This window comes from Lineus longissimus, chromosome 7, assembly GCF_910592395.1.
Source record: "Lineus longissimus chromosome 7, tnLinLong1.2, whole genome shotgun sequence".
Taxonomy (NCBI): domain Eukaryota; kingdom Metazoa; phylum Nemertea; class Pilidiophora; order Heteronemertea; family Lineidae; genus Lineus; species Lineus longissimus.
This window is the reverse complement of record NC_088314.1, coordinates 6,689,450-6,713,667: the sequence shown is the minus strand read 5'-3', so window position 1 is coordinate 6,713,667 and position 24,218 is coordinate 6,689,450. Positions and strand designations below refer to the sequence as shown.

The 24,218-nt window shown below is 41.9% G+C and overlaps 3 protein-coding genes across 3 annotated transcripts in view; 2 read left to right on the top strand and 1 right to left on the bottom strand.

Annotated features, from left to right (window-relative positions):
• The window catches only part of LOC135491213 (muscarinic acetylcholine receptor M1-like), a 31,826-nt gene extending 19,476 nt beyond the window's left edge, over positions 1-12,350 (top strand). The window contains exon 2 of the mRNA XM_064776940.1: positions 10,359-12,350. Within this exon, the coding sequence (XP_064633010.1) occupies positions 10,359-12,239 (1,881 nt within the window). The 3' untranslated portion in view covers positions 12,240-12,350. The remainder of the gene's footprint in view (positions 1-10,358) is intronic.
• A 722-nt stretch (positions 12,351-13,072) lies between these two features.
• LOC135490945 (uncharacterized) lies at positions 13,073-15,245 on the bottom strand. Its single transcript, XM_064776530.1, has 5 exons — positions 15,172-15,245; positions 14,855-14,989; positions 14,476-14,673; positions 14,120-14,192; positions 13,073-13,762 (listed from the first exon to the last, which is right to left on the bottom strand). Exons 1-5 carry the CDS (start codon positions 15,243-15,245, stop codon positions 13,463-13,465), a joined length of 780 nt encoding a protein of 259 aa, XP_064632600.1. The 3' UTR covers positions 13,073-13,462.
• Positions 15,246-18,602: 3,357 nt separating this feature from the next.
• Positions 18,603-20,370, top strand: LOC135490944 (uncharacterized). The gene is made up of 3 exons (XM_064776529.1): positions 18,603-19,198; positions 19,359-19,579; positions 19,889-20,370. Exons 1-3 carry the CDS (start codon positions 18,894-18,896, stop codon positions 20,368-20,370), a joined length of 1,008 nt encoding a protein of 335 aa, XP_064632599.1. The 5' UTR covers positions 18,603-18,893.
• The last annotated feature ends 3,848 nt before the right edge of the window (positions 20,371-24,218 follow it).

Genomic DNA, 24,218 nt, shown 5'->3' with positions numbered 1-24,218 from the left:
CACTGGAAAAGCAAACTCTGCACAGACCACCTGTTCATTGCTCGTTCAGTCACTGGTAGAGGTTCTCCTTGTGCATCACTTGGTAGAATCTACCACGGGCCCAGCTACTTGCTTGGCAATGATTTGGCCTTTTCGTTAAAAATTCATGAAGACAGAACAATAGATATCAATTGATAGGCTGAATCATCTCAGATCAATACACTTTTGATAATTTCGCTACACCTTATAAATCATGCTACATTTGTAGGAAGTAGACACACCATAATCTCTGTTCATTGAAAGGCTACATTGTTTGTATTTCTCGAAGAAAAAAATATCAATACATTATTGATCGACGAAATTATTACAGATAATGTCAGTTTGTCCCTTTATTTTATAGAACATAACAAATTTCGTCATATTATTGTCCTTGTCATAACAAGCTCCCGGGTATATTAGCGGAAACCAAAAGGCTCGCTCCAGAAGCAAATTTAAAATCTAATTTCAGAGAGCCAGAGACTGTGATTTCGAAGAATGCTCAGTAAACACGATCAGCTCAATTATAAGGGAATGTTGCTTCATTTTACATCTCGCATCCTGCCGTGTGACTTTTTTGTCTCAAGTCTGATATTGAATGCTGGTGCGGTGTACAGTGGCATTTCTGAATGAATACATGAGCACAAACAGCACCACGGCATAAAAACCCAATTCCATCGGTGGATTATACTAAGACACCGAGGCGGCTGTTGGTAGAGAGACATCATAAGCAAACATCAAAATCTTGCCGGGTTGTTCGTAAAAATTTAGCTGGTGATCAAGTTCCGTATTTTGATGAGGGTAAATTTCTTGAAAATAACTTGATTTCTCGCTTTTATCAAATGTAGCCAGCTATGGCTTAGCACTGGTTAGCTATCTGTATGAAACAGCCTGTTGATCAACAGATTTGCCTTTGAGGTTTGGCAAAAGGCGAGTCAGTTATTAGTGAGCACATCAGTGCAAATTCGATACACGCATGCACCTTGACTGGAAAAATTGAGCACCATGAAGAGTCACCGGTTGTTTCTTAAATACGCCTTTTGAAAAAGTGTTTGCCTATAATTACGTCCATTTTGGCAACATTGAGCCCAGATAAAGCATCAAAAGGCTAGATAATGTTTTAAATTTTTTGTTTAAATCGGTCGCATTTATCAGGGAAATACTAGTATGCTTGAAAAATATAAGATATGTTGAACGCATTATTTCATTGAATAAACTGGTTTACTGTGAGATCGTGCTTCCAGGTACCAGTTCCCGATTCAAGGCTCCTTAAGTCGTTGTAAAAACCGCCTAACTCAAATGTTAAACGCGTAGTGGCAGCCTAATTCAAACACTCTCTTTGTGGTTCCTTTAGATAGATTTCTCGAAATCAGTCACTTCAAACTAATCAATACGAGAATCACTTCAGGCCATGAACAAGATTTGAAAAATATCAAACGATTTCAAAATGAAATCATTCACAGGCAGATATCGCGCGCCAAATCCGCCAGAAGCAAATATCCAATCTCCATAAGTCAAGATCGGCGGCAAGTGATCAAAGCTTCTCCCATTTGCGGTCTCAGTTTCCTCGATCGGCCGATAAATCACTGTTACCCCAGTTAGATCTGAATAGATGCTGGTGGACTTGCGGGACAGGAGAGTCAACGTCTGACCTACACTGATAAGAGGCGGTGTTTTCATAGTTATCAGTTTGGGTTCACTCCACTAGGACCAGAGGCCGAGACGTGCCCCCAAGAGGTATCGGCGTGTGCATCACTTCAAAGATTCCGCCCAAACAACTCCCCATTTGCCTTCATTTCGATTGATCTAATGACATCATTTGAAAGGCATGGTGTTTCGCTAAGCGCATGTTTACACTGAATGCAATTTGATACGAAATCACATGAATTTCACAACACGTACGATTTTTGCATAGTCTGAGTGCAATGTGGCAATGACAAAGCACTCCCGTATGCATTGTCGCAATCCTACTGCCGGCGACTTGCCAATGCCACAGCTGGTTAATCAGCATGCTAGTCCGGCACATATCACATCAATTTTATTAAAATCCGTTCTAATCAGGGAAATCATGGGTTTTCGGTTTGATCGCCTCGAGAAATGCTTCATGTGTATAGGAAATACTAGTAATGATTATCAATTCCTGGTCCTTTGGCGAACACAGCCCATGTTAACCTTGACAATGAACAGTACATTGCCTGGTGCTCAATCAGCGTTAGCATAAATGTTGGCGTTAGGTTCTAACTCTATACTCCATACATGTATATCGTAACTTTCGACATATAATATTTTGCCAATTGTATTTGTATACTTCTTTCACTCTACTCGTGTCTGCTCTACATCCGTTTGCATCAGAAAAACTTAATTTATTCGTATCTTCTTTTCTCACTGTCATATCTTTCTTCATTGTGTTTCGACAATTACTTTCCATTTTGCTGGGTCTTCAGTCAGCGATCGATCTTGTCTCGTGGGCTTGCGATGATACTTTTTTATGTGATGACGACATCTCTATTGGCCAATGTATAAATGTTCCAGACGTGTCCTCGGGAGCGCTAACCTTAATCGTCCTTTGCGCAGAACCGAGGCAGTTTGGCTGATGAAATTTATAACATTAGACGAGCAGGGCTTTTTCTTAGAATTTCGTTGACAAGGGCTACCATTGTCAATATATACCCGTACTTTCCAGGGCATTTGTGTTTCTCTACCAATCTCACGGTGATACAAAGTCAACCGCGATGACCAACACTCTGCATGGTTTAGTTATGAATGTCAAGGCATTGAACTGCTAAATCCGAATTATGGCTTGAATAGCGAAGTATTGCCAGTGTTTGGAGACAATGCAGTCAGCTTCTGGACCGTTTTGGGTTTTTTTTACATAAACGTCTACCCGTGGACTGATGGCATTGTTTACCCTGTGGATTTTCAGGAGACACCACAAACTGTCCCCGCCGGCCGGCCAACTTGCAAAAATGGTTTCCAGATTAGTGTTCTTTTCTTACCAATGCGAATATTCCTTAAATGTCCAATTCTGTGGGCTGTGGAAATGTACCTTCTTATCATTCTTATCAAATGAATGGGGAATTGCACGGAAAAATCGATTCCGTGTGGTGTTTTTTTTGGTTAATGAGGAAAAGGTCATAACCGGATGCCCGGATAGTCAAAGCTGCCTATGTATATGTATATATCATCCAAGCCATACTTTGATATAATCATCGGTAAGCTATGACAGCAGCTATTATTCATGTCAACAAGTGAACATCAAATGACAGAGACAAAAGACGGCCGTGAGCCTTCCACGGGCTACCAGAGCAACCCTCCATGATGAAGTCAAGATCATTAAACCACGAACCGCTGTCTCTTTCATGACTTTTCCTCTGCGCCTCCCATCACAGGTAAACAAGTTGGAGTAATTATGTTGGTATCATACGTGCAATTGGTCCACCGATATTTCGTGGTGTACGCGCAGCTTAAGATTCTATGGTCATAGGAGTCAGTTTGGTATTACGCAGTGGCCAGCCGCTTGTCTCCACCGGAAGTGTCGACCAGACGGACAAGAGCGAATTCGTTGCAATACAGATGGTGAACAGTGCTCCTATGGCAAGAAGCCAGAAGAAGTTTTACATTGCTATTACATAGGCATATAACGTTAGGAAGTTTGCGTTCGCTTTCAAAAGTGCGAAAAATAAGTTGACGATCTTCACCGCCGTGACTGTTCCTCACAGGTCGTGATTTATTGGATTTGTTTGTTTTGCTTTGAGTATCTTCTCTGACACGTGATCCCATTTTATCGCAAACGACATCATCAATTTACCAGTCGAGTCCCTTCCTCATACGTGTATCATGCAATCAAAATAACAAATCACGTGGAACACGAAGTTGCGGAGGAGTAGAAGGGGCTTTTTTCTATTTTGAAACAAGAGATATCCAATTTTGTTGATTTAAATTGAATATCATTCCATGTTCTACATGTGTAATTGGCTTCGTTGCGTTTAAACAATGTCTACTCCAGGATGTTCGAAAAGGACACGATAACGAACTGCTGGTACATTCATTTAAGAACGGTGTAAACACAAAAACAATAAATGTATCCTTATTGTTGTTTCGAAATATAAAAGTGGATGAAAGAGGGATCGAGATTTGAAGAACACTTCAGCACACCGAACATAGTGCTAGCAACCACTATGCAAGACCCGGCGTGCAGTTAAGTTGGACACCTTTTCAAGGGGGGGGGGCATTTTCTACTTCTTCACCGCTTTATCTTCGCTACGGTACGTCCTTTCTCAGTGCCTTTCTAAAACTGGAAAACATTTGGCGATGTTACAGTGAGTTTGTATCATCATGTTCTGTTCATTCCGTTCAACCCATCCATTCCGTTCATTCTATCATTCCGATAGGCCCCGACGAGTATGCATTTCTAGCAGTTTCAGAGAAGCAAACGGCATCGACAGCAGCACCCTGGTATATGCCTTCCATTCTGAGAATGTCAGTCGAGAGCCAGTGCCTCAACTGCGCATTAATCATACCAGCGTGCAGCAGGGTAATCCATCACCGTAGATTTAGATATCATTATCTTGAAGAAAGGGTGTCAATGAAGCCAAGGCCACTGCATGTCAACGCCAGCACTCTTATCTCAGGTCAGTGCATACCAAACTGATCGAGTGCGACATGACTTCGTGAACAGCAAAACTATGGTAGTGGTGAAAGCGATGTTTTAAAAAAAGATATCCAGGCCGCTGGTGTTAGACAACCGAGGGATATTTCTAAGTCTACCACCATCCTAGTCGATTGGGCAAATTTCTTGGAATTCGCCCTCGGGGTGGTAGTGGGGCATTATTTTTCAATCGAAAGTACAATTAATCTGCTGACCTCTTGAGCGGAATTGATTCTCCGATGCGCGACCATCGGCGTTCCACGACCAATCAAAATCTGTAACCGCTGCTGATGTACACCTTGCTGCGGAATTAGAAGTCTAAGCCAGTGAATCACTCCTGGCGACCAATCATTTTAGGGTTAAGACCTTGGGATTTTCGCAAAAGCTTGATCAATGGGATCAGTTATTGCGATCTTAGCTTTCATCAGTGACCTTGACATTTAGTGTAAGTGGCCTTTGCCGTTTTGTTTCCGCGATATAGCCGCACTGCGTATTTATGCACAATTTTACGACGGCCCGGGACTTATTACTGTACTGGTGCAGGAAAGAGGCCAGCGATTTTCAGAAATTGATGAACTATCTGTCTGTCGTCAATGCTGAAGGCTGCAGTTAATGCAACATAGGACATGGCCTCATCGCTTACAATACAGCGTTCCGCAATAGATCACAAAATGTTCGTTGACTCAATATTTCGCCAGACTGTCCGAAATATCCAACCCAACTAACTGTTGCTCTTGGCTGTGTCCCTACAGGCCGTTATTGTCACTACTGTTGTAAATTTCATTCTTGAATTATGTTGTTTGCCAAATAAACTTACCTATGAACCTACCTATGAACCTATGACTCTCGAGTTGATCTCATTGACGCTTATAGTGATACACCAGGGCTGCTTAATTAGTGGTTCGTGATGCAGCCTCGTTTATTATTCGTTGATCTAAACCCGAAACAGCGTAGTTATGGTGCAGTCGGAGGTGTAGCGCCGGCAAATAGGCTGTTTACATGTTGGGGTTCAGCTGTACTCAATTAGATAAGCCAATATCAATCGTTTAAGATGAAAAGAAATTTTCGTTTTTTTTATATGATATGATAATAATGATAAACAATACAATTAATAACGTTACTTCGAAAATCGCCGAATTCATCGAAATCCCATTGAGTTCATAACTAAGTTGAGCAGTAACTTACTGATATCGCCAATCTTTAATGTTTGGCCTTTTGGTTTAATTTACCTCATTAGTCGCTGTGCTGTTGGCGGAAATATCGACTGCTGTCATGACCTTGGTTCGGAACGGGGTTGTGGTGAAATTTGTCCGCGCCCAGAGCACTTTGTTCTCTCATAGTGGAGTGTAACCTTGCCTAGAGGACGTTCTCCCAGAAGGTTAGATTGCTCTGAAAGCCCGGTTGAGGATGACCGTTGCCTAGAGCACATTCTACCTCGGCAAGGTTACTCTGAAATTTGACCTTGCATAGAAGACATTCTCCCGGGTTTAGATTGCTCTGAACTTTGACCTTGTCTTAAGGACATTCTCTCAAGTTCGGGTTCAAGGGTTTTCAAGATAAAAATGATAAAAAATTATATTGATAATGATGATGATAATAATACTAATAATACTACATGTACATGAATGAATATAAAACGTAAATGAAGAGAAAAAAATGTTGTGGCTACACGGAGAGTCGAACACATGACCACCAAGTCCAGCAGTCAAGCATTCTAACCGTTGAACCACGGAGGTTTACATGTTAGAGTGGAGATTTTCTTCGCCTGTAATAGCTAAGCTGTGGCAATATGAGCCTTGTGTAAAAATAGAGCGAATTTTTATATCACACAAGCTTCAGATCACTATGATACGGTGGCTGGGAAATGACATCACATGACTTGCGGAACATTTTTGGAAATCCATGTTTGTGCCAGTTTATATAGGGTGAGGAATCTGTAGGCACTTCTGCCAAGACATTTGAAGGAAAATCATCGATATAACATTGTGGGGCAGTAGGATTGACAGGGAGGACCGAGGATTGATCTCAATCTTGACCTTGCCTATACATTCTCCCAAGGCTGGATTGCTCTGAAAAGTGACTTTGCCAATAGAGAACATCCTCCCGGGTGAGATTGCAATGAAATGTGTTATGTGGAAGACTGATCCTGAGGGCAGAAGTTTTTATAGACATGGTACAACATTTCGCTTGATACTTCCATCCATTACACCCACATCTTGATAGAGATCCCTTCAGATGATGTCACCGGGAGCTCTACTAATCCTACAGGCAAAGTCATGATAAAAGAAATATATTCATATAGCCAACTCGGCATGTAACGCACTTTCGATCGTCGTATTTTTATTACCAAACAGACTAGGTGCATTTCATTGTTGGTCGCCTACATCATTGTTTCAAGCAAAAAGGCCTCAAGAAAAGCAAGTGATGAATATCACAGCACTTCCAGAATTGATGTTCTTAAAACTCTACTGAACCCAAGGCGATTACTTTTAAGTAAAATTGCACTCGGCTCAGTTGAAAATATCGTAGATATCGCAGGAGAACAATCATAAAACATTTAAACGGTCACCAAGCATTGAAAATATACCTAACTTGTTTGAAATGATAAGAAAATTGAACGATCGGCTACGTATTTCCGCCTACGTTTTCTAACGATGTTTTCCGCTCACCCAACTCAACTCCAAGCATTATATCGGAGCCTCTCGCGTTCGTGAGTTCCGAGTCACCCCGACACAGTGTCTTGGCGAAAACCTGCTCATGTTCTTATTTTACTCAGTTGGGCGTTCGGATCTGGGGCTAATTGGAAACACGATTGTCGAAGTTTCACATTAAAAGCTTTATCCAGTCGCCCAGGCTGAATTAAGGAAAACCTTTTCGGTATATCTGCTATATATAGCAGAGCTAGGATGCTTGAAAGCTGTCCGTTTCTTGATCCGATTGCAAACATCAGCTTGGTACAAGCATACGCGGGTTTCCCAAAGTTATTAAGATTTAAAAGTAAAGTATACTTGTCTTGTTCCGCTGATCGAGGCACGAGATTTACCCAGACAGTAGATCATTGAAATTGGTTTTAACGTCACGGAGTAAACGGAAAATCCAATGGGCTAGATTCGCTACTGTTGGTGAATACATTTAGCTGGCGGGCTGTGTTCACTGCCGACCCGACTCTCGCTTTATTACTATTGGGAAGTTTAGCATTTGTATGCTTGAAAAATCTCAAGATGTTTAAGTTAGTGGAATAGATGGGTTTTAGAAACGGTTTATTTAGGACAGACTGCCGAGAAGTTTTTCAGATATCATTGTTTGGTCGCGTTTTGTGTGGTAAACAATACTTTAGTCATCTTCCGAATTAAATATCCACGTCCCTTGGGATCGCTGAAAACTACTTAGCCGAAGATTTCTTGAAAGTTAATTTTTTCTTAATCTAGTTTGGGATCCAGACAATGCCTATACCAAACGCCTATCCCATTGTTCGACATCGTGCTCAGGAGCTCGAACAATAATAGGCATTCGCGTTGGTGTTTCGGGGGCTTTGCGAAAACTCACTGATAGTACAGACACTTTCTCCACATTACCTTCTAATAAAGGAGTAATTTTACTGAAAATGTATTCCTACTCCACCACTTCAATTAACTTTATCAGACTGATCCGTTCGTTTGTTTTGTCAGTGACACACGGTTCCAAGAAAAGGTTTGTGGTTTCCAAATGAACTCACCAATCAAGTTGATTGGACTGTTTATCAAACGGATACCCATTTAGATAATGTACAAGCAGCATAACCAATTAAGTCGAATCAGCATCGCAACAGCTGCGTTATACAAGAAACAATTAAATTAAAATAAGGCCCATTTTGTTCTTGTTCTAATTGTCACGAGCAATTTTATTGTTCTTGACAGTTGTAGAATCTGTCACATTTATTGGAATCTCTGCGTTCGTGGACGGAAGGGTCTCTAACATCTTTTATCTAGACAGTTAAATCAGGTGAAAAATGTCTCTACGGGAACCAGTTCACACTGACAAGGCTGGTGGCGCAAATTTGATTCAGAGACGGTTCGCCCACCTTGTGATGTCTGCTTTGGGTCATTCGAAAAATGCAATCCCATTGATCATGTCACGTTATCGAGACGAAATTGGACCATATAGTCCATTTTGTTCTTCTTGTTACAGTAACACGCGACGTTGGTGGTGGTAGAATATGTCAGGATGACGGCCAATTCTTACTGATGGTGGTAGAATTTGTCAGGATGACGGGCAATACTTGCAATGACGTGCTTTACTGCGTACATGTATTCTTGAGTGGACGGTTGTAAATTTTTCTGTGAAATGAGCCCGTCACTCCTCCCTGGGTTAAAATTCGTTGAAAAGTGATAATTGATATTGTATCACCAAACGATAAGTGAGAAATCTCAGTTTCACACATACAGTATTACCATCAAAAATGGCCGCTAAGGCGCAACTAAATTTTGTTGAAAGTCGTTGTTTGCTGGTCACCAATGCCGAAATACAAAATGAACATTGTTACCTTTGGTTCTCAAGCCCGTGTGGGTAACGTTAAAGAGGTACACCGTTCATACTTACAGGTGGTCCAGGAAAATGGAAATGCTGTTACATGTATACACAATGTCGCAGTGCAGTTATTATGCATACAAATTTGCTGAAACTTGGCATTTATGGTATTTGTATATCTGTCTACACAACGGCAATGCTGAATTTATCTCCAGTATACGTGCTTACATACAATTGGAAATTTTCAAATTCCGTTACAAATTCAAATTTTTAGCGAATGGCGCAGGCCTTTAAAGAAACGAAACAATATTGGCTGGGGGAAAACAGCGATAAGCCAAAACATAACATGTCCAACTCTGAATACATGTATCTCTTTGTCTGATTATCTCATGCATCAATGATAATCTCGCCGTCAAGCGGCTAATATAGATGCAGCGCTGTACATCCGTGGGTCACTGTCACAGGCAGTCAAACAAATTATACAGTCCAGGGATTCCTACTAACCATGTTAAATTTGTCCATGTTAGTTAAATAGTTTCTGATCAGCTTCATGCAATGACATGTCCATTTTATTTCCCTAATGGCGACCAAACGCAAATCAAATGAAAACGGAGAAAGCGTTTACGAATTGATTGGCGAGGGTTATTCAGTTGTGGGAGTAATACCGATAGTTGAGCGATTATTGATAGGTCTTGGGGCTTGTTCGAGAGTTGGCGTCTATCAATTCATTAATAGAAATGTATCCTGTCGAGAAAACAGATGGGGTATTTGGTCAAAGTGAATAAATCTGAATTTTTTATTGACTCTATCGGTACTTTATGCTCGGAGATTCAATTCTTCGTGTAGCATGACATGAAAATGGCCAGAGCCAACGCATGATCGGAAAGGATAATTTGAGTGTCTCTTATCAACCATGCGTGGAAGATGTTGTGTTCTGCAGTTGAACAAGTCGGAGAAAACCTCAAGCTGCAATCAATCCAACCAATCAGCTACCCTGCCCATTTGAAACGCCCATTTTCAACTGCGCTCATGACTCAGGTCCATGTGGGTTCATTACGTTATGTACATGTATGTAAGTATGTATGACGAAGTTCACGGGAAAACCATGGATAGCCATAAATCACTAGTTTGAAAAAAGTTCTGACGTCATCACACTCATCAATAACGCAGTTTTCTTGTCTACTTTCAGGTCAGCAACATGTTCATTGTCAGCCTCGCTGTGGCAGATCTCGTTGTCGGGTTAATCGTCATGCCCATCAGCGCCCTTTATATTTTCACCGAGAGTTGGCCATTCGGGAAGGTGATATGCGACATGTGGATAGGAATAGATTATACTGCCAGTACGGCGTCCATTTTGAATTTGTTCATTTTGAGTTTAGATAGGTATTGGTCAGTGACGTCTCCGCTAAAATACATACGCAAAAGAACGAAAAAGCGCGCCATTATCATGATAGGAATAGTATGGTTTGTGAGTGCTTTATGGATTATTCCGATTGTCGGATGGCATCATTTTTCAACGGCTGGCGTTCGGACGGTACCGCCTGATGTTTGCGACACGGAGTACGCAACGGATACTGTCTTCAAAGTTTCCACTGCAATGGTTAATTTTTACATTCCTTTAGCTATCATGTATGGTTTGTATGGTAAAGTCTTTCACGAGATCAGAAAACGTTCCGAGTTTGAGTTGGGTCGAAAGTGTGGCGGGGGAGGTGCGTATTTTGCTAGCTATCAGACCACGTTTGAAGAGAGTGGTGAGCGGAACGATACATTCGCGGATATTACTCCGCCTTCGCCGGAAGAAGGTGACTTGATGTTAGAAAAACCACCTGATGACACGGAGACTTCGGAAGAAGAGCCCAATAAATTCAATTCAAAATACGATTATAGCAATCTAAAGCTCATACGAGAAACTGCTAATAGTTTACGAGGAAGCCAAAGCCCCAGGACAGGGCGGCAGCAGATTCGATTGAATGTAGAGTACGCGTACGATGAGTGTGTGACAGATGACACCACAGAGCAGGTCCAGCCTTACCTGCACGAAGAACATAGCATGACTGTCCTCGGGGTTCACAATGGAGATACGGATAAAAACGGGAAGTGCGAAACGACCTTCATCAATCTGAGCTCAAGTCCTATCAACGGACGAAAAATTGAGGATCATTTACAGAATAAGTTTTCAAATATGACAAAGCCTTTACGTAGCCGAAGTCCATCTCCTAAGTCTATATCATGTCAATCATCCTTTCGAAATATAAGCGAATCACCAAAAGAGAGACAAATATTTGACCAGGAGATGCCTGTGACATTTTCGCCTGTTTTGTGTGGCCGTGGAAGTCAGAACTCTTCTCCAAAACTACCTCTTCATAATACGCTTAGCTTAGATGACGCGTGTACAATCTCACAAAACGACCCTCTAGCCGCTGATAGAATCATTGTAAACTCAAATTCCACTCCACATCTCAAAAGTAGTTTAAGAAAAGCCAATTCGTCGCCTCCGCACAAGAAAGTAGTTCTAGATATGCCTGAAGAAAGTCTGACTCGTGGAAAAGTTCAAAGAGAGAATAGTAAGAATAGTGCGCGGACTCCGTGCCTTTCTCAATTGAATCCCTTCGCAAGCGAGAGGGGCGTACGCTCAATATTATCCACCGTGACTAAGAATAACCAAAACTCGTCTCCTTCGCGGCGAGCCCTGATCCAATCTCGCTCGGGGAATGGCCTAAGGAAAGTTGCCACCGCAAATAAACATGGCTCGCGGAGCAAGCGCCGAAAGCCCAGCCTGTCCTTAACGAAGGAAATAAAAGCAGCACGGCAACTCGGGGTAATCATGGGTGCGTTCACGTTATGTTTCCTTCCATATTTCGTCCTTTTTATGGTCGTATCATTCTGCGAGGGGTGTATAGATGTGGGAACCATCACAGCAGTCACCTGGGTGGGTTACATCAATTCCACTCTTAATCCGTTTCTTTATCCTCTCTGCAATGCTGGTTTCAGAAGAAAGTTCCGGAAAATGTTTCGAATGAAAACTCACTTTCGACGGGCCAGCTACATGTATGACCCAAGATACGACTGAATACGTACGGGTATCGCGTTCATGTCAATCGTTTTAATAAAGAAGACAGGTGAACTTAATGTTGCATCGTGCTCCATTGCCCAAGAATAGTTGGTGAGATCCCAAGAGAAACACTTTCGTTCACGAATGGTCTTGACCTTTTATCTAAAACATTTGATTCATACTTGATATCATAGTCAAACAGACCATGATTTCCTGAAAAAATGTACAAATGGCGACGAAACGAGCGGACGAAGTGAAGACCAATTACATATAGTCTAAAAGGCGTGCTCTGTGTTCTATCTGGTGCTTCCATCTTGGCTCGTAATGGTATCTATGTACTCTACCCGAGCTATATCACCTAGAAAAAAGCCTTTTAATGTTCTCGATCAAGGGATGTAAGCAGCACTCATCCAGTCCTGATATCTTCTGTTATGTAACAACTTTCACTCCATTCATGCCCTGAATGAGGGTTTATGGTATTGTGTGGTAATTTCGTTGTTTTGTTACGAACATTCCAGTGGTCCAAAAATGCTAATATCACAAGCAAAGTCTTGCAGTGTATTGACGAACATCTGAAGAACTGAACATTGACTTACTTCGCTTGTGATAACATTATGACATAGCCAATATTAAACCAAGCTGATAAGTTTGGAACGAACATTTCAACGGTTTCTATGATATGGTTTTTCTTTTGCCATAACCTTTTAGATTGTATGCGCCCACTGGCCTATCCCAATTTGTTGTAATCCGTGCATAATTTATTGTTTTTTCAGATAGTTGAAAATAAATATATTTTATACAAATTAAAGAAAAAGTATACTTAAATTCCTGTTATGCACATAAACTGAACGTTTGTAGCTGGTCAGTGATGAAACGAAGCTGCCATCGTGTCGAAACAGATAATAGAAACTCTAACCACAGACTGGTGTCCGTATACAGCATCTGGTTCTTGCCGACCCTACAATAATTCCTTTTTTACATGTATGATGATGAAAGCCAACCTGGCCAACGTTCTACATAATGTTAATGAAATCGTCCAATGATCCAACGTATAGCACCAAGTTAATTGTTTGAGACTTTCATGCATACATGTAGATATATCGATAGAATTAAATGGTAACATTATCACCGTATACCGGGTTAACATAGAGATCATCTTGTACAAGACGAACAAGCAACTCTTTTCATTGTCCATAGCTGTTCACTCTGGAAAAGGCCCTTCGTCTCAGATTTGATGGAAATTAAGCATCTTTAGTCTTCAGATAGGCATCGTCCATTTCCAGTGCAATGTCATCAGCATCCCCATTCCTTTCTTTCATTTCGCTGTACTCCAATCTGTCCTTTTCCATACCGTTTCCGACATGGTGCGCTTTGTCATGTAGGTTTTCAGACGATTTGTGACCTTTTGCTATTGGCGGCGGAGGAAGGTCCAGCAAGACTTTCTTACCAGTCTCCGGCCAGCTTGCCATGATCAGAACCGCACTGATGACGGCAAAGACGAAGCAGATGATGAAGGGGTAAACCCAAATCCTTATATTGCCCTGTAAATGAAGGACTGAGTAATAAAATCATGAGCTTGCTTGGAAAAGCATGCACCACCTGGATACGACCAACTATATCAGTCGCCAAGTGTAAAGTTTTTAATACATATACTGCAGTAAACTAAGTGCATAATTGAGGCAATCTAACCGTTAGAGGGTCTACTTAGGAACCCGATTGATGGATGTGATGCCCTGAACAGCTAGAAACCTTGCAAACTAAAATGCACATGTGCTGATAACAGGCGTTCGAGGCAGGCCACTCTATAGGATGGTTCGTTTCATGCGCATAGAGTTCGAAGCTAATGATAATGCAGGCTGGTCTTGTGACCGCAAAGAAGAAGGAATCCTAGTACGTACCAAATAGGCCGCAACAGGAGCAAGGACGGCTGCAAATCTTGCAGAGACGCAACCAAGTCTAACAGCATGATTTCTGGAAGTAGAATACATGAACATTATGCCAACAATGGTAAATCGTCTTTTTGCACCAGCCATGAGGTAAAACATTGAATAAATCGAGAACAACAAAGAGGAATCAAAACTTCTTGAGTAACATGCATCTATATCAACAATACGAAAAAGATTAGTCGAGTAGATGCGTAAGTAGTGGAAGTCTACTCGTTTGACCTAACGACATCAGCGTATGTAGAAGCGTGGCGACTGCTGAATCTTAAGCAGGTATTCCGCTACTATAATGACCTGTAATTTCAACTTACCGCAATGGTCCCGGGAAGATTTCGTTGGTGTACTTTCCTACCAATAGATCTAGGGCTCTGTAGTATGCCCCCGCGAGTATGATCACACCCATGGTTACGTTCCTTAGCCTCAGGCCAAGACCGTAAAACACGATCTCAGCAACAAGGGCAGACATCGGCACTATCATGAAAATTACGAATGCCTTCTTTCGACCAAATCTGAAAATTATGATTGAAATGACATCGTGAGATAAGGATAACATTATTAAGGTGGTTCAGCACGACGTCTTCAAATACAAATTGCAAAGACTGGGAGAAGTTTTATAATCCGCCAATATCAAAATCGAGACCGAGATAGTTATTTGGGATTTTCGCGAAAATGTTCCGGCTTGGTACTCACTTGCCAGTCAGAGGATAAGTTGACGCCAGTGCCAGAAAGGTTGAGGTGGCCGCGGAAAGAACATTCTGGTAGATATCGCCAGGCTCCGTAAATATCAACATAAATGCTGTGTGGTAGATGAGGCTGTGCGTGAACCTAAAGAAAAATTAAATAAATTGGTTGAAACAGGCCCTACTGCAATTATCTTGGCGACTTTTAACCATATCCTGGCGACTCATATATAATCATGTACTTTTGCGACCTATACTCAACCAGAGTGGTCATATGAACGAAAATCAATCATTTTGATGACGCGTTATACGTTGTCCCAAAATTACCTATCATCAACATGTATATCACTGTGAATGCCTGTGAATGTCTGGAAAACTAATCTCCACTCTGAGAATATCATTGTGATTGTCCGGAAAATTCACCTACCATGAAAATATCACTGTGAAAGTCCGGAAGCCAAACTTGGGTGTAGAGAACAAATCGGTGTATGTGTATTTGTACCCACTCTCGGTAATGACCCTCATTTTCTTCTCTTCTTTAACGAAACGTTTGACATCTTGAGATGCAAGTGTCTTCCCGTTGACAACAGCGGCCATTCTGATCAAATCTTTTAGTTCGCTGTAGCGTTCTTGATGCAGGAGCCAGCGGCCACTTTCTGGTACGAATCTGAAATCATAATGGAGTTTTTCCGATGAATATACGTTGTAAAGAAGCCCGAGATTGCGACAGCTGATGTCGTGCCATAACGAAATGATACATGTATGTACGATGAAGGCACTTTGCTGATGAAACATTGTGACCTAGGTGCTTAAGAATAACTTTACCTACTACTCGGTACTTACAAGAAGACGAAAATTACTAAGGGGGCCATCAGGCCACCAGTAAGGAAGGCAAGGTGACGCCAGTTCTTGAGTAGGTAAGCGAAGGTCAAGAGGAGCAGGTAGCCAATCTCAAAAAGGGAGAAGAATCTAACGAAACTCCTCCATTGGACACCTACGAATTCTAGGGGCAGTACCCTGGCAAGTCGACACATACCGCCTGAAGAAAGAGTGCAGTTGATTGTTTGAAGGCCGATTTTTTTATGCTATCATACAACCATAAAGGAACAAACATAAGCGAAGATATCACAAACAATAACGTCATATTCATTTTTTCAGAAGAATGTACTGCAAGTTGGTCGTTTCGTGATTTTTAGAGAGATGTTTAAGGTGAAACTATAGTGACCCCATTTTGCGAATATGCGGAACACCAGAACTTTTTCAAACCCCAAAAATAGAACGAGATATTGTTCGGAGGCCATGCAGACCAAAGGTGAGAATATCCGCCGAGTGATTCTTTTACCGTTTTGTGGATGCGTTTTGGTGTTTCTTAGATTGGCAAAATGGAGTCACTGTATAGTTTTTGTTAAATTGTTCTTGTTCTTCAACCTCTCTAGAACGCATCAATCGCAAACTTTCCAATCGGGAACACAACCTACCTGTAAAAACTCCAACACAAAACCTGAAGAATGCGTAGACTTCCCATATTGGACTAACTCCTGTTAGGATCTGGAACAACGAAGCGCCGAATGTGAGCAGCATCAGAGTCTTCTTTCTGCCAATCTTCTCCTCTATAATATCAGCTAAGATGGCACCGACGAACATGCCCAGAAAGAGTAGGACAGTGCATAGGATTGGAACGTACTCCAGGTCACAGAGTAAGCCCCACTGAAAAAGAAAAGGGAGTCACGTATCATCAGCTATGACTGTTCCGCGGCTGATCTTTGATATCATGTATGGCCATCTCCCGGGACATGTGTGATGACGCTGATGATCCTGCCCAGGGAAAAAGTAGTACTAACAGTGCATAGGATTGGAACGTATTCCAGGTCACTGAGTAAGCCCCACTGAAAAGGTTGGAAGATCATCATCAGCTACATGAATGACCGCATAGGGCAAGTATATGATTTGAACGTCGCACAGTGAGCCTCGCCAGTGAAAAGGGAAGAAGAGGCATCAACTTCGACAGCATTTTGGTGAAATTTTTTTTAATAGAGGTACAGGTCCTAGTAACAACAGACTTTGCTGAAAATGTTTGAAAATGGATAGCGAAGACCTCGGCCACACCAATCGTGTCACTCCTTGACTTACCTCTGTGGTGGTGGTTAAACCACCTACATCTTCGAAGACATATGCGTCACAAGTGGTACCATTAGCAGGGCACGCTCCCAAATTTTTAGTCGGGCTTGCACTACGTGGTACAAAAACAACTGGACTCTGCGTTGTAGCTGGCATTTCCGTTGTATTAGTTATATCGTCTGTGGTGATTCCATTTTTTTCCTGTGGTTTCCGAGTTAAAGCCAACGAATCCGTTGTAGCTTCCAAAAGCTTCCGTTTAGCGCCACCTGAATTTTGATCGGGATCTTGGGTTTGAAGGCGGTCTTTCGTTGCATAGATTGACCAAATAGATCTCTTTTTTCTCGATAGGGTTTTCTTGGGTTCCGAGTCACTGCCTGTCAGATATGTCCACACCGACCTTCGCTTTCTCTTCTCAAAGTTGGGCCCGACAGCTGGAACATTCGGCGGCGGCCGAATGGTTGAAAGAAATATTGCCGTGCCATCCGTCGCGAGACCGGTTGGAACGATCGTTGCATTGGCATCATTAGGCAGTTTACCGCAACTCCATCCGGGGTTGTAGTCCGCAAACAAGAAAAAGAGAATAAACATAGCCACTAGAATGTCGTGCAAGATACATGTTATGTAGGCCCGTTTTTGGAAAGGTCCGAATCCGCCGATTTTTACCAGGATATTGTCTATATTCCACTCATCTTCCCGGTCCAAGGGCTCCACCGCTGGTACAGTCATTTTGAACGTTTCACTGTTTCAAAGGAGTCATCTCCGTAAAGAAGGAGGTTTGTCAAAGCACTAGTGACATACTGCTGCCACATCTAGCCCTTGTCGTCCGTCCTTCACCTAATATGTTTGCAAATGGAAGGGAAATCGTGAAGTATAGGGGGCCCACTTAGTTCCGCCTATCTGCTAGCAATGTGGTCAACCGACGATATGCAAAAGTAATACAAAATGTAGGCCTACATGTAAATATACAAGTTTCTTTGCAATGCATATACGGTGTCCACTTCTGTCACCCATTAGGCAAAGGCCTAGCAGCTAATTCAGCCATGCCAATTGGTGAACAAGTGACCGGTCGCAGTGCATGGCGGGTGTGGGCTTGTTCCAAGTGATAATAACAATCATTGGCTAAGGTCGTGCGTTATGCATATTCAAGTATTGTACCGACCAGTAAATCTTTGAGGATTTCGCCTTTAACCAGGCCACTAGCCACGATTCGCAAAAATAAAAAATGTGAAATGATCTTTTTTGGATTGGAAAAAGCAAAAAACATTTTGTACTTCGCCAAAATCGTGAAAAAAATTATTGTTTAGGAAATGCGCAAAATTAAAAATATTTTGAGTTACGGATTTATTTTATACTTCTTCGAAATAGATCAGAGTTGCATAAAAAGGACAATTTTGACGAAACCTCATATACATGTAACACGATCCTCAAAGTAATAATAACTTTCAAACTTATCCTGCGATGCTATATTTAAATAAGACACGTGATATTCGATCGTACATAACCGCTCAGTTTTAGAAACAACATTAAACGAGCAAATTACCAGCAAACCTTGAATGCGATATTCATAACAACGTTTAATAACGTGCTCTTGAATGGTGTTTCGATGGCATCTAAATTAGGGGCAGAGTTGCGCTGTGGTATAAGATAATTTCAGCGCCTCTCAACTCTAACGAGATGGATTCGATCCCTCGTCATCTCAATTCGATCCTAGGATGATGGAGGCTGCTGCGTAAGCTAGGTTTCCGCATGTGTCTGGGTCTTTCTCTGACCTTACATTACAAAAAAAACAATAATGTCGTTAGAGCTAATAAAGTCAAATCTCACGCTCAACTCCCAACGACTCAATAAGCTTCATCTGTATAAATCTGTATGTTGATTTATTGAACGACGCCTTAGACGAAGAGTTGGCGTAAAGTGCTGTTGAGTTGAAGATGAACGTAAATTCAACGGACTTCGGCCGTGAAGAGCCCGACTTTCCTTTCCTTCAGGCTATGTTCGACGCCCTAACGAAATATGTCTGGGTCCTACCAGTGGCCTTCGGGATCCCAGGAAACATTCTGACCATGCTGGTAGCAAACAGGAAACACAACCGGAAGCTGTCGCCGTGTGTTTACATGTCCGCAATGGCCGCCACGGATTTAATGTTCCTGCTGGAGGTTGCGTGGTATTATTCGGTGTTCTTTCAAGGCATGTTGGATCACTGGATAGACAAGGCTAAGAGAGGACTTATTGTTACGTAGGTATGGTAACATGTAATATTACCTGGACCAGCAGTAATTACGAACGGCGTATCCCTTTAGTGCTGAAATAAACGATCAAATGGCGTGTCACGTGGACTGTGTATCATAGTTTGTTCTAACCAGTTCGATCATCCGTCTCCGTCTCATCCTTTTCAGGTTTCATGTATATCTAATACTGGCGTTAGGGATGTTATCCGGTCTTTGCCTAGCTGCTATGTCCGTCGACCGTTTGCTGGCAATCAGGTTCCCTCTCGCTGCTGCCGGACTATGCACGACCAAGAGGGCAAAGATCACAGTGGTTTTGATTACAGTCCCAATCGCAGCGATCAATGTCCATACCTTTTTCGTGTACGATTATATTGAGGATCTTGAAGCAGGTAAGCCCTGCGAAGTATCTCAGATCACACGACATGATCGTCTTGGTGACTGTTGTGCAAATTAAGACACTTGTAGACCAATGTTTGCCACTGAGACGCCACTGGAAGACAACTGACAGTCCACACAGCGACCACCGTAATGAATGGTCGTCCAAAGGACTGCTCCCACCCACCTAAGCATTGGTCGTGTTTTGGTTTTAACACCTCTTCTATTAGCATTTTAACGGTTTCTGGGTCAAATTTTTTTTAACGGTGGAATGGAATCGTGTAATGTGCTTTCTAACTTTTGTTATTTTTTTGTCCTACCAGGGTCGCGTTTCATATTCTATGATGTTCCAGTCGCGATAGAAAAAGCTTCCTCCTTGTTCAACATAATCTTTGGAACAGTGGTTCCATCAGTCCTCATCTTCGGCTGTAATCTATTGATAATCATCACAGTAAAAAAAGCGGCTGCAAATCGAGCAGTATTTAAGTCGAATCAAACAGTAAACAAGGACAAGGATTCTCCGAACCTTGCAGCAATGCTGCTATTTGTCAGCATTGCTTATATCATTACCACGTTCCCTTATAGATTGTTTGCCCCCATAATTGAAATCCCAACATTCGCAGCAATGTATGACATGACACAGCCATATTGGAGGCTAAGTTACAACATTGGTTTGTATGTGCTGGCGGACCTGTGGTTCTGTAACTATGCAGTGAATTTTTACCTCTATTGTATTGGAGGAGGAAAACGGTACAGAGATGATACGAAGGCTGTGATTGGTCAGATAGTTCAATGTTGCAAATGAATAGCATAGTACATTTTTGTCGTCATTGTATTGGGGCCAAGAAAACGGTACAGCTATGATGAGAAGGTGGTAAGTGGACAGCCTTTTTCTGAGAAAAAAGCCCCGGAATGTGTTGAAAATTTGACATAGAATGACAAGTATGTAATGATATTTCATGCACTTGTCATTGAGATTGTTGAATATCATGAATATATCGAGACCTTGGAAAATAACTTTGTAAGCACTTGAAGGCTGAGTTAAAGTGCATTTTTTGTTAGATACAGAATACAATCATGAAAATATTTACTCATCTCAACAATCTGTTCTAATCAGTACAATAAACAATGCTGCCAGTTTTGGAGCCAACCCTTTCTGATCCCTTTCCCAGGATGAGCATACAAATGAAAACTTTTGTTTCGATCGGACTTGTTTCCCGAGTTTCCCGGGGAAACAATTCAATTGTACGCACTTTGTGCCCATGCCCCAAGGTCAGGTGCTAAGCTAAAAAGAGCGTTTGGATCGGCTGTCAATTCAGACGCCAAAGCTTTGTCGATCATTTACACTAATCGGCGATGAAAGGGTCTCATCATGCCCCGGAGGCCACTGTATTTTATAGTCTGGTTGGTACGGTACGTGTACACGGATGGCGTTCTCATTATTGTCAGCCGGGTAGCAGTCTCCATCTCCAATCATTTGAAAGACAACAACAGGCACACTATACACAGTTCAATGATAAGTTTTCGGAGATGGTTACGTCGTGTCTGGTGCTGCGATGGTTCTCTCGCCATGCTAAAGGGAAGTTGAGTAATAATCTTGCTTGGTGGACTCGCATATGGTCAACATGGTGCTACACAATCAACATCCATCGCCTTCCTCACGTTCTCAAAAGTCGAAGTACATGTATAATCAAAAATGTTTCGCTCGCCACTCGCCAAAAGAGGAAGCGTAGCAATGGATTGTGCATGGTGGAATCGTACATGTGTATCGACAACATGGCGCAAAAGTCCATCGTTTACAAACCTCGGCAGAGTTCGGAGCTGTTGCTATTCAAGCCTTTAAAACGACCATACAATTCGACAAATGAATTCGGGAGATCGCTATTTCTGTAGGGGCCCGTCCGACGGGTCTGTATAGCCTCAAGGTGGTAATCAAAATGTGTGTTGTTTTAGGAGACGACCATGGAGTTTACAGGAGCCCACCTTTTGCATCTACAGGTAGCCTTTCTGTGACGACGCCTACATGTTTATACATGTATGTCTGATTCAGTCATGTGATAGACGCTAACGTCATATCGAGATTAATCGCTAAGTCTTACCTAAGCTGTGCCCATCTTGTCATCTTGCCATTTTTACAGTACAAAAATACATGTTTTGTCAAAAAGTGACTGACCACGTATTCGTATCCTCGACAACAATTCTCACCAGTCGTTGAAACACTTCTTGATCATAGTTAAGAGAGAAAACCAACGGAAATGGGGGCCTGTAATTTTAAGTTATGCTTTACTACTAAGGAAACATTTTCACCAAAATCGTGTCCCTATTTTTGAGGGTGAATGTTTGATTATAAACCGTTCTCTTTGCAAATAGACCGCGTATAAATAATTTGAATGTGTTACCTCCCGGAAACTCTGTTACTGCTGCTGTCCATCATAGGATCTTCTTACCCCGCCAGCATGAAGTTTAAAATATTACCTCTCAGTAACATAATACTAAGTGACTTCGACCCTCCGGAACCATCGCGCAACTCATCTATCAAATGCGCTGTGACTTGCATATTTGGTACAGAGTGTCGAGGGTTTCAAGTCGAGAGACAGAAAGCATCTGTTGTCTGTCAACTTCTTGGATACCTGTGTAACTTTGTGAAACAACTGAAGGGAAATAAGCTGCCTGTTCGTTTCGTGTGGATAAAGGGTGGCGTTATGAGAGGTAGGTGTTCGGAAGAAATATCTTACCATGTTCCGACAACATCGTATTTGGTTGGCTTGAGTTTCGAGCGCGGGTTATTGTGAAGGTACTAGTTACCATGTCATCGGCGAAGGCCGTGTATAGGGGAAAAACACCTGGCGGTGACGACGACGTCGTTGATGGCGATGATGATGATGTACATGTATATATTTACAAGAAAATGAAATAATATTAAGAAATACGACTGAAATATTTTCGAATCCTTTCGTTTTCTCTTCAAATTATTAAAATCATATCTAAGGAAGAAAACCAAAGGTTCAGCAGAACAGATTCAGCTTCTCCAACCTCAAGCCTGAAATGCTTATGGTAACACCACGCCGTTGGCCTGTGCATAGATTTGGAGTGTTACAGAATGGACACCTATACATAACAGTAGAGGAAGGTTTATTCGTCTACAGACCATTCTTCTACAAACAAGGGGATCTGAGGGGTAAGGAAATCCAGGAGAATAATGCAGGAGAGAGGTGGCTTCTGAAGATGCAAGTTTCCTCAGTGACCGAGTACAACGGCTTACTTCTGGCATCGCCTTTGGTTAAGCTCGACAAAGCAAAGCGGTGTATTATCAAAGGTGAAGCAGTTGTGCACCTATTTGATATGCAAAGGAATGATGAAAGATTACCAAAGCAGCTTAAACTTATTCATGGTCCTGTGTCAGAAATCAAGGTCATTCATGACTTTTTAGTTGCAATAACTTATATCAAGAATGATAAGAATGAACTTTGCCACGCGTTAAAGGTGTACTCGATAGATGGCTTAAACATCAAATCATTACAAGGGCCCACCGATTTTAAGAAAGTCATAAGTGTAAAATCATTGCTGGCTGTGACATATGATCATATTTTGGTCGGCTTTAGAGAACCACATAAAAGAAAGCCAGTTTCTTTCAAATCGTACAAATTATGCGGAAGGCGATATTTCTTGATGAGGGTCCAATCACCCATTTGGTCACGTTTCAAAATAACCTCCTTCCCCCAGACAACCTATGACCCGTCAACAGACATGGTCATCGTCGGCAGCGGGAAGACATGGTATAAGATGTGTCACAGTTTAAAGCGACAGACCATTCGAGACTGCACGCCGACGACCTCTCTCCGTGACAAACCTTTCAAAATGAACTCGTCAGCATTAGATTTTGATCGGCAAGGGAATCTGTATGGAATCTCACTCGTAGATGCTATAAGATTGTTGGTGACTAAGTACACACGCATTTGAATATTTTTGCTCTTGGTATCAGTTTCATGGCAATTTTACTAGGAGTTTGACTCTACTATCTTCAGGGATGTCGCTGATGGGTGCTACGAGATCGCAAGTTCACTGGGTTGTGAAAATAATTAGAAATCTTCGCGATTCATATTTTGGTGGATTACAAAACTTGTTTACGTTTTTCTTATAAGAAATTGATATTTTAATTTTCACGGTCATTTGCGAAATACGCAATATAAAACACCCGCTAAAATATGACGGTTTACAGTACTGGTTCTAGTTTCATTACCCTTTTAACGATAGTGCATTCTTACATTTTTATCTTTTACCTCGCCTTTGTCAAGCTAAATAACTACTTGCAAACGTTACTTAAGTACAGTTACAAAAATCATAAGACTTTGTTCCTGGGATGCATCAGAAAAAGTACACAAACATGATCACAAAGGACTTGTGTATGATTTCGGATGAAACCCATCCCCACAACACCCTATTCACAGAGAAAATACATGTATTCACTCATACTACTCTGAAGTCGTTTGTAAGAGGTCACAGATTAAGCCCATGCTGTGCATGCAAGTCGTATGCCTGATCCGTTACCTATTAGAAATGATTTCAACCCGGGGTATCCTTTCTAAGAAGTCAATGACCAGTAACTCCACCCCACCCACCCCTCCCCCGCCCGACCCGCTAAATTCGGTATGT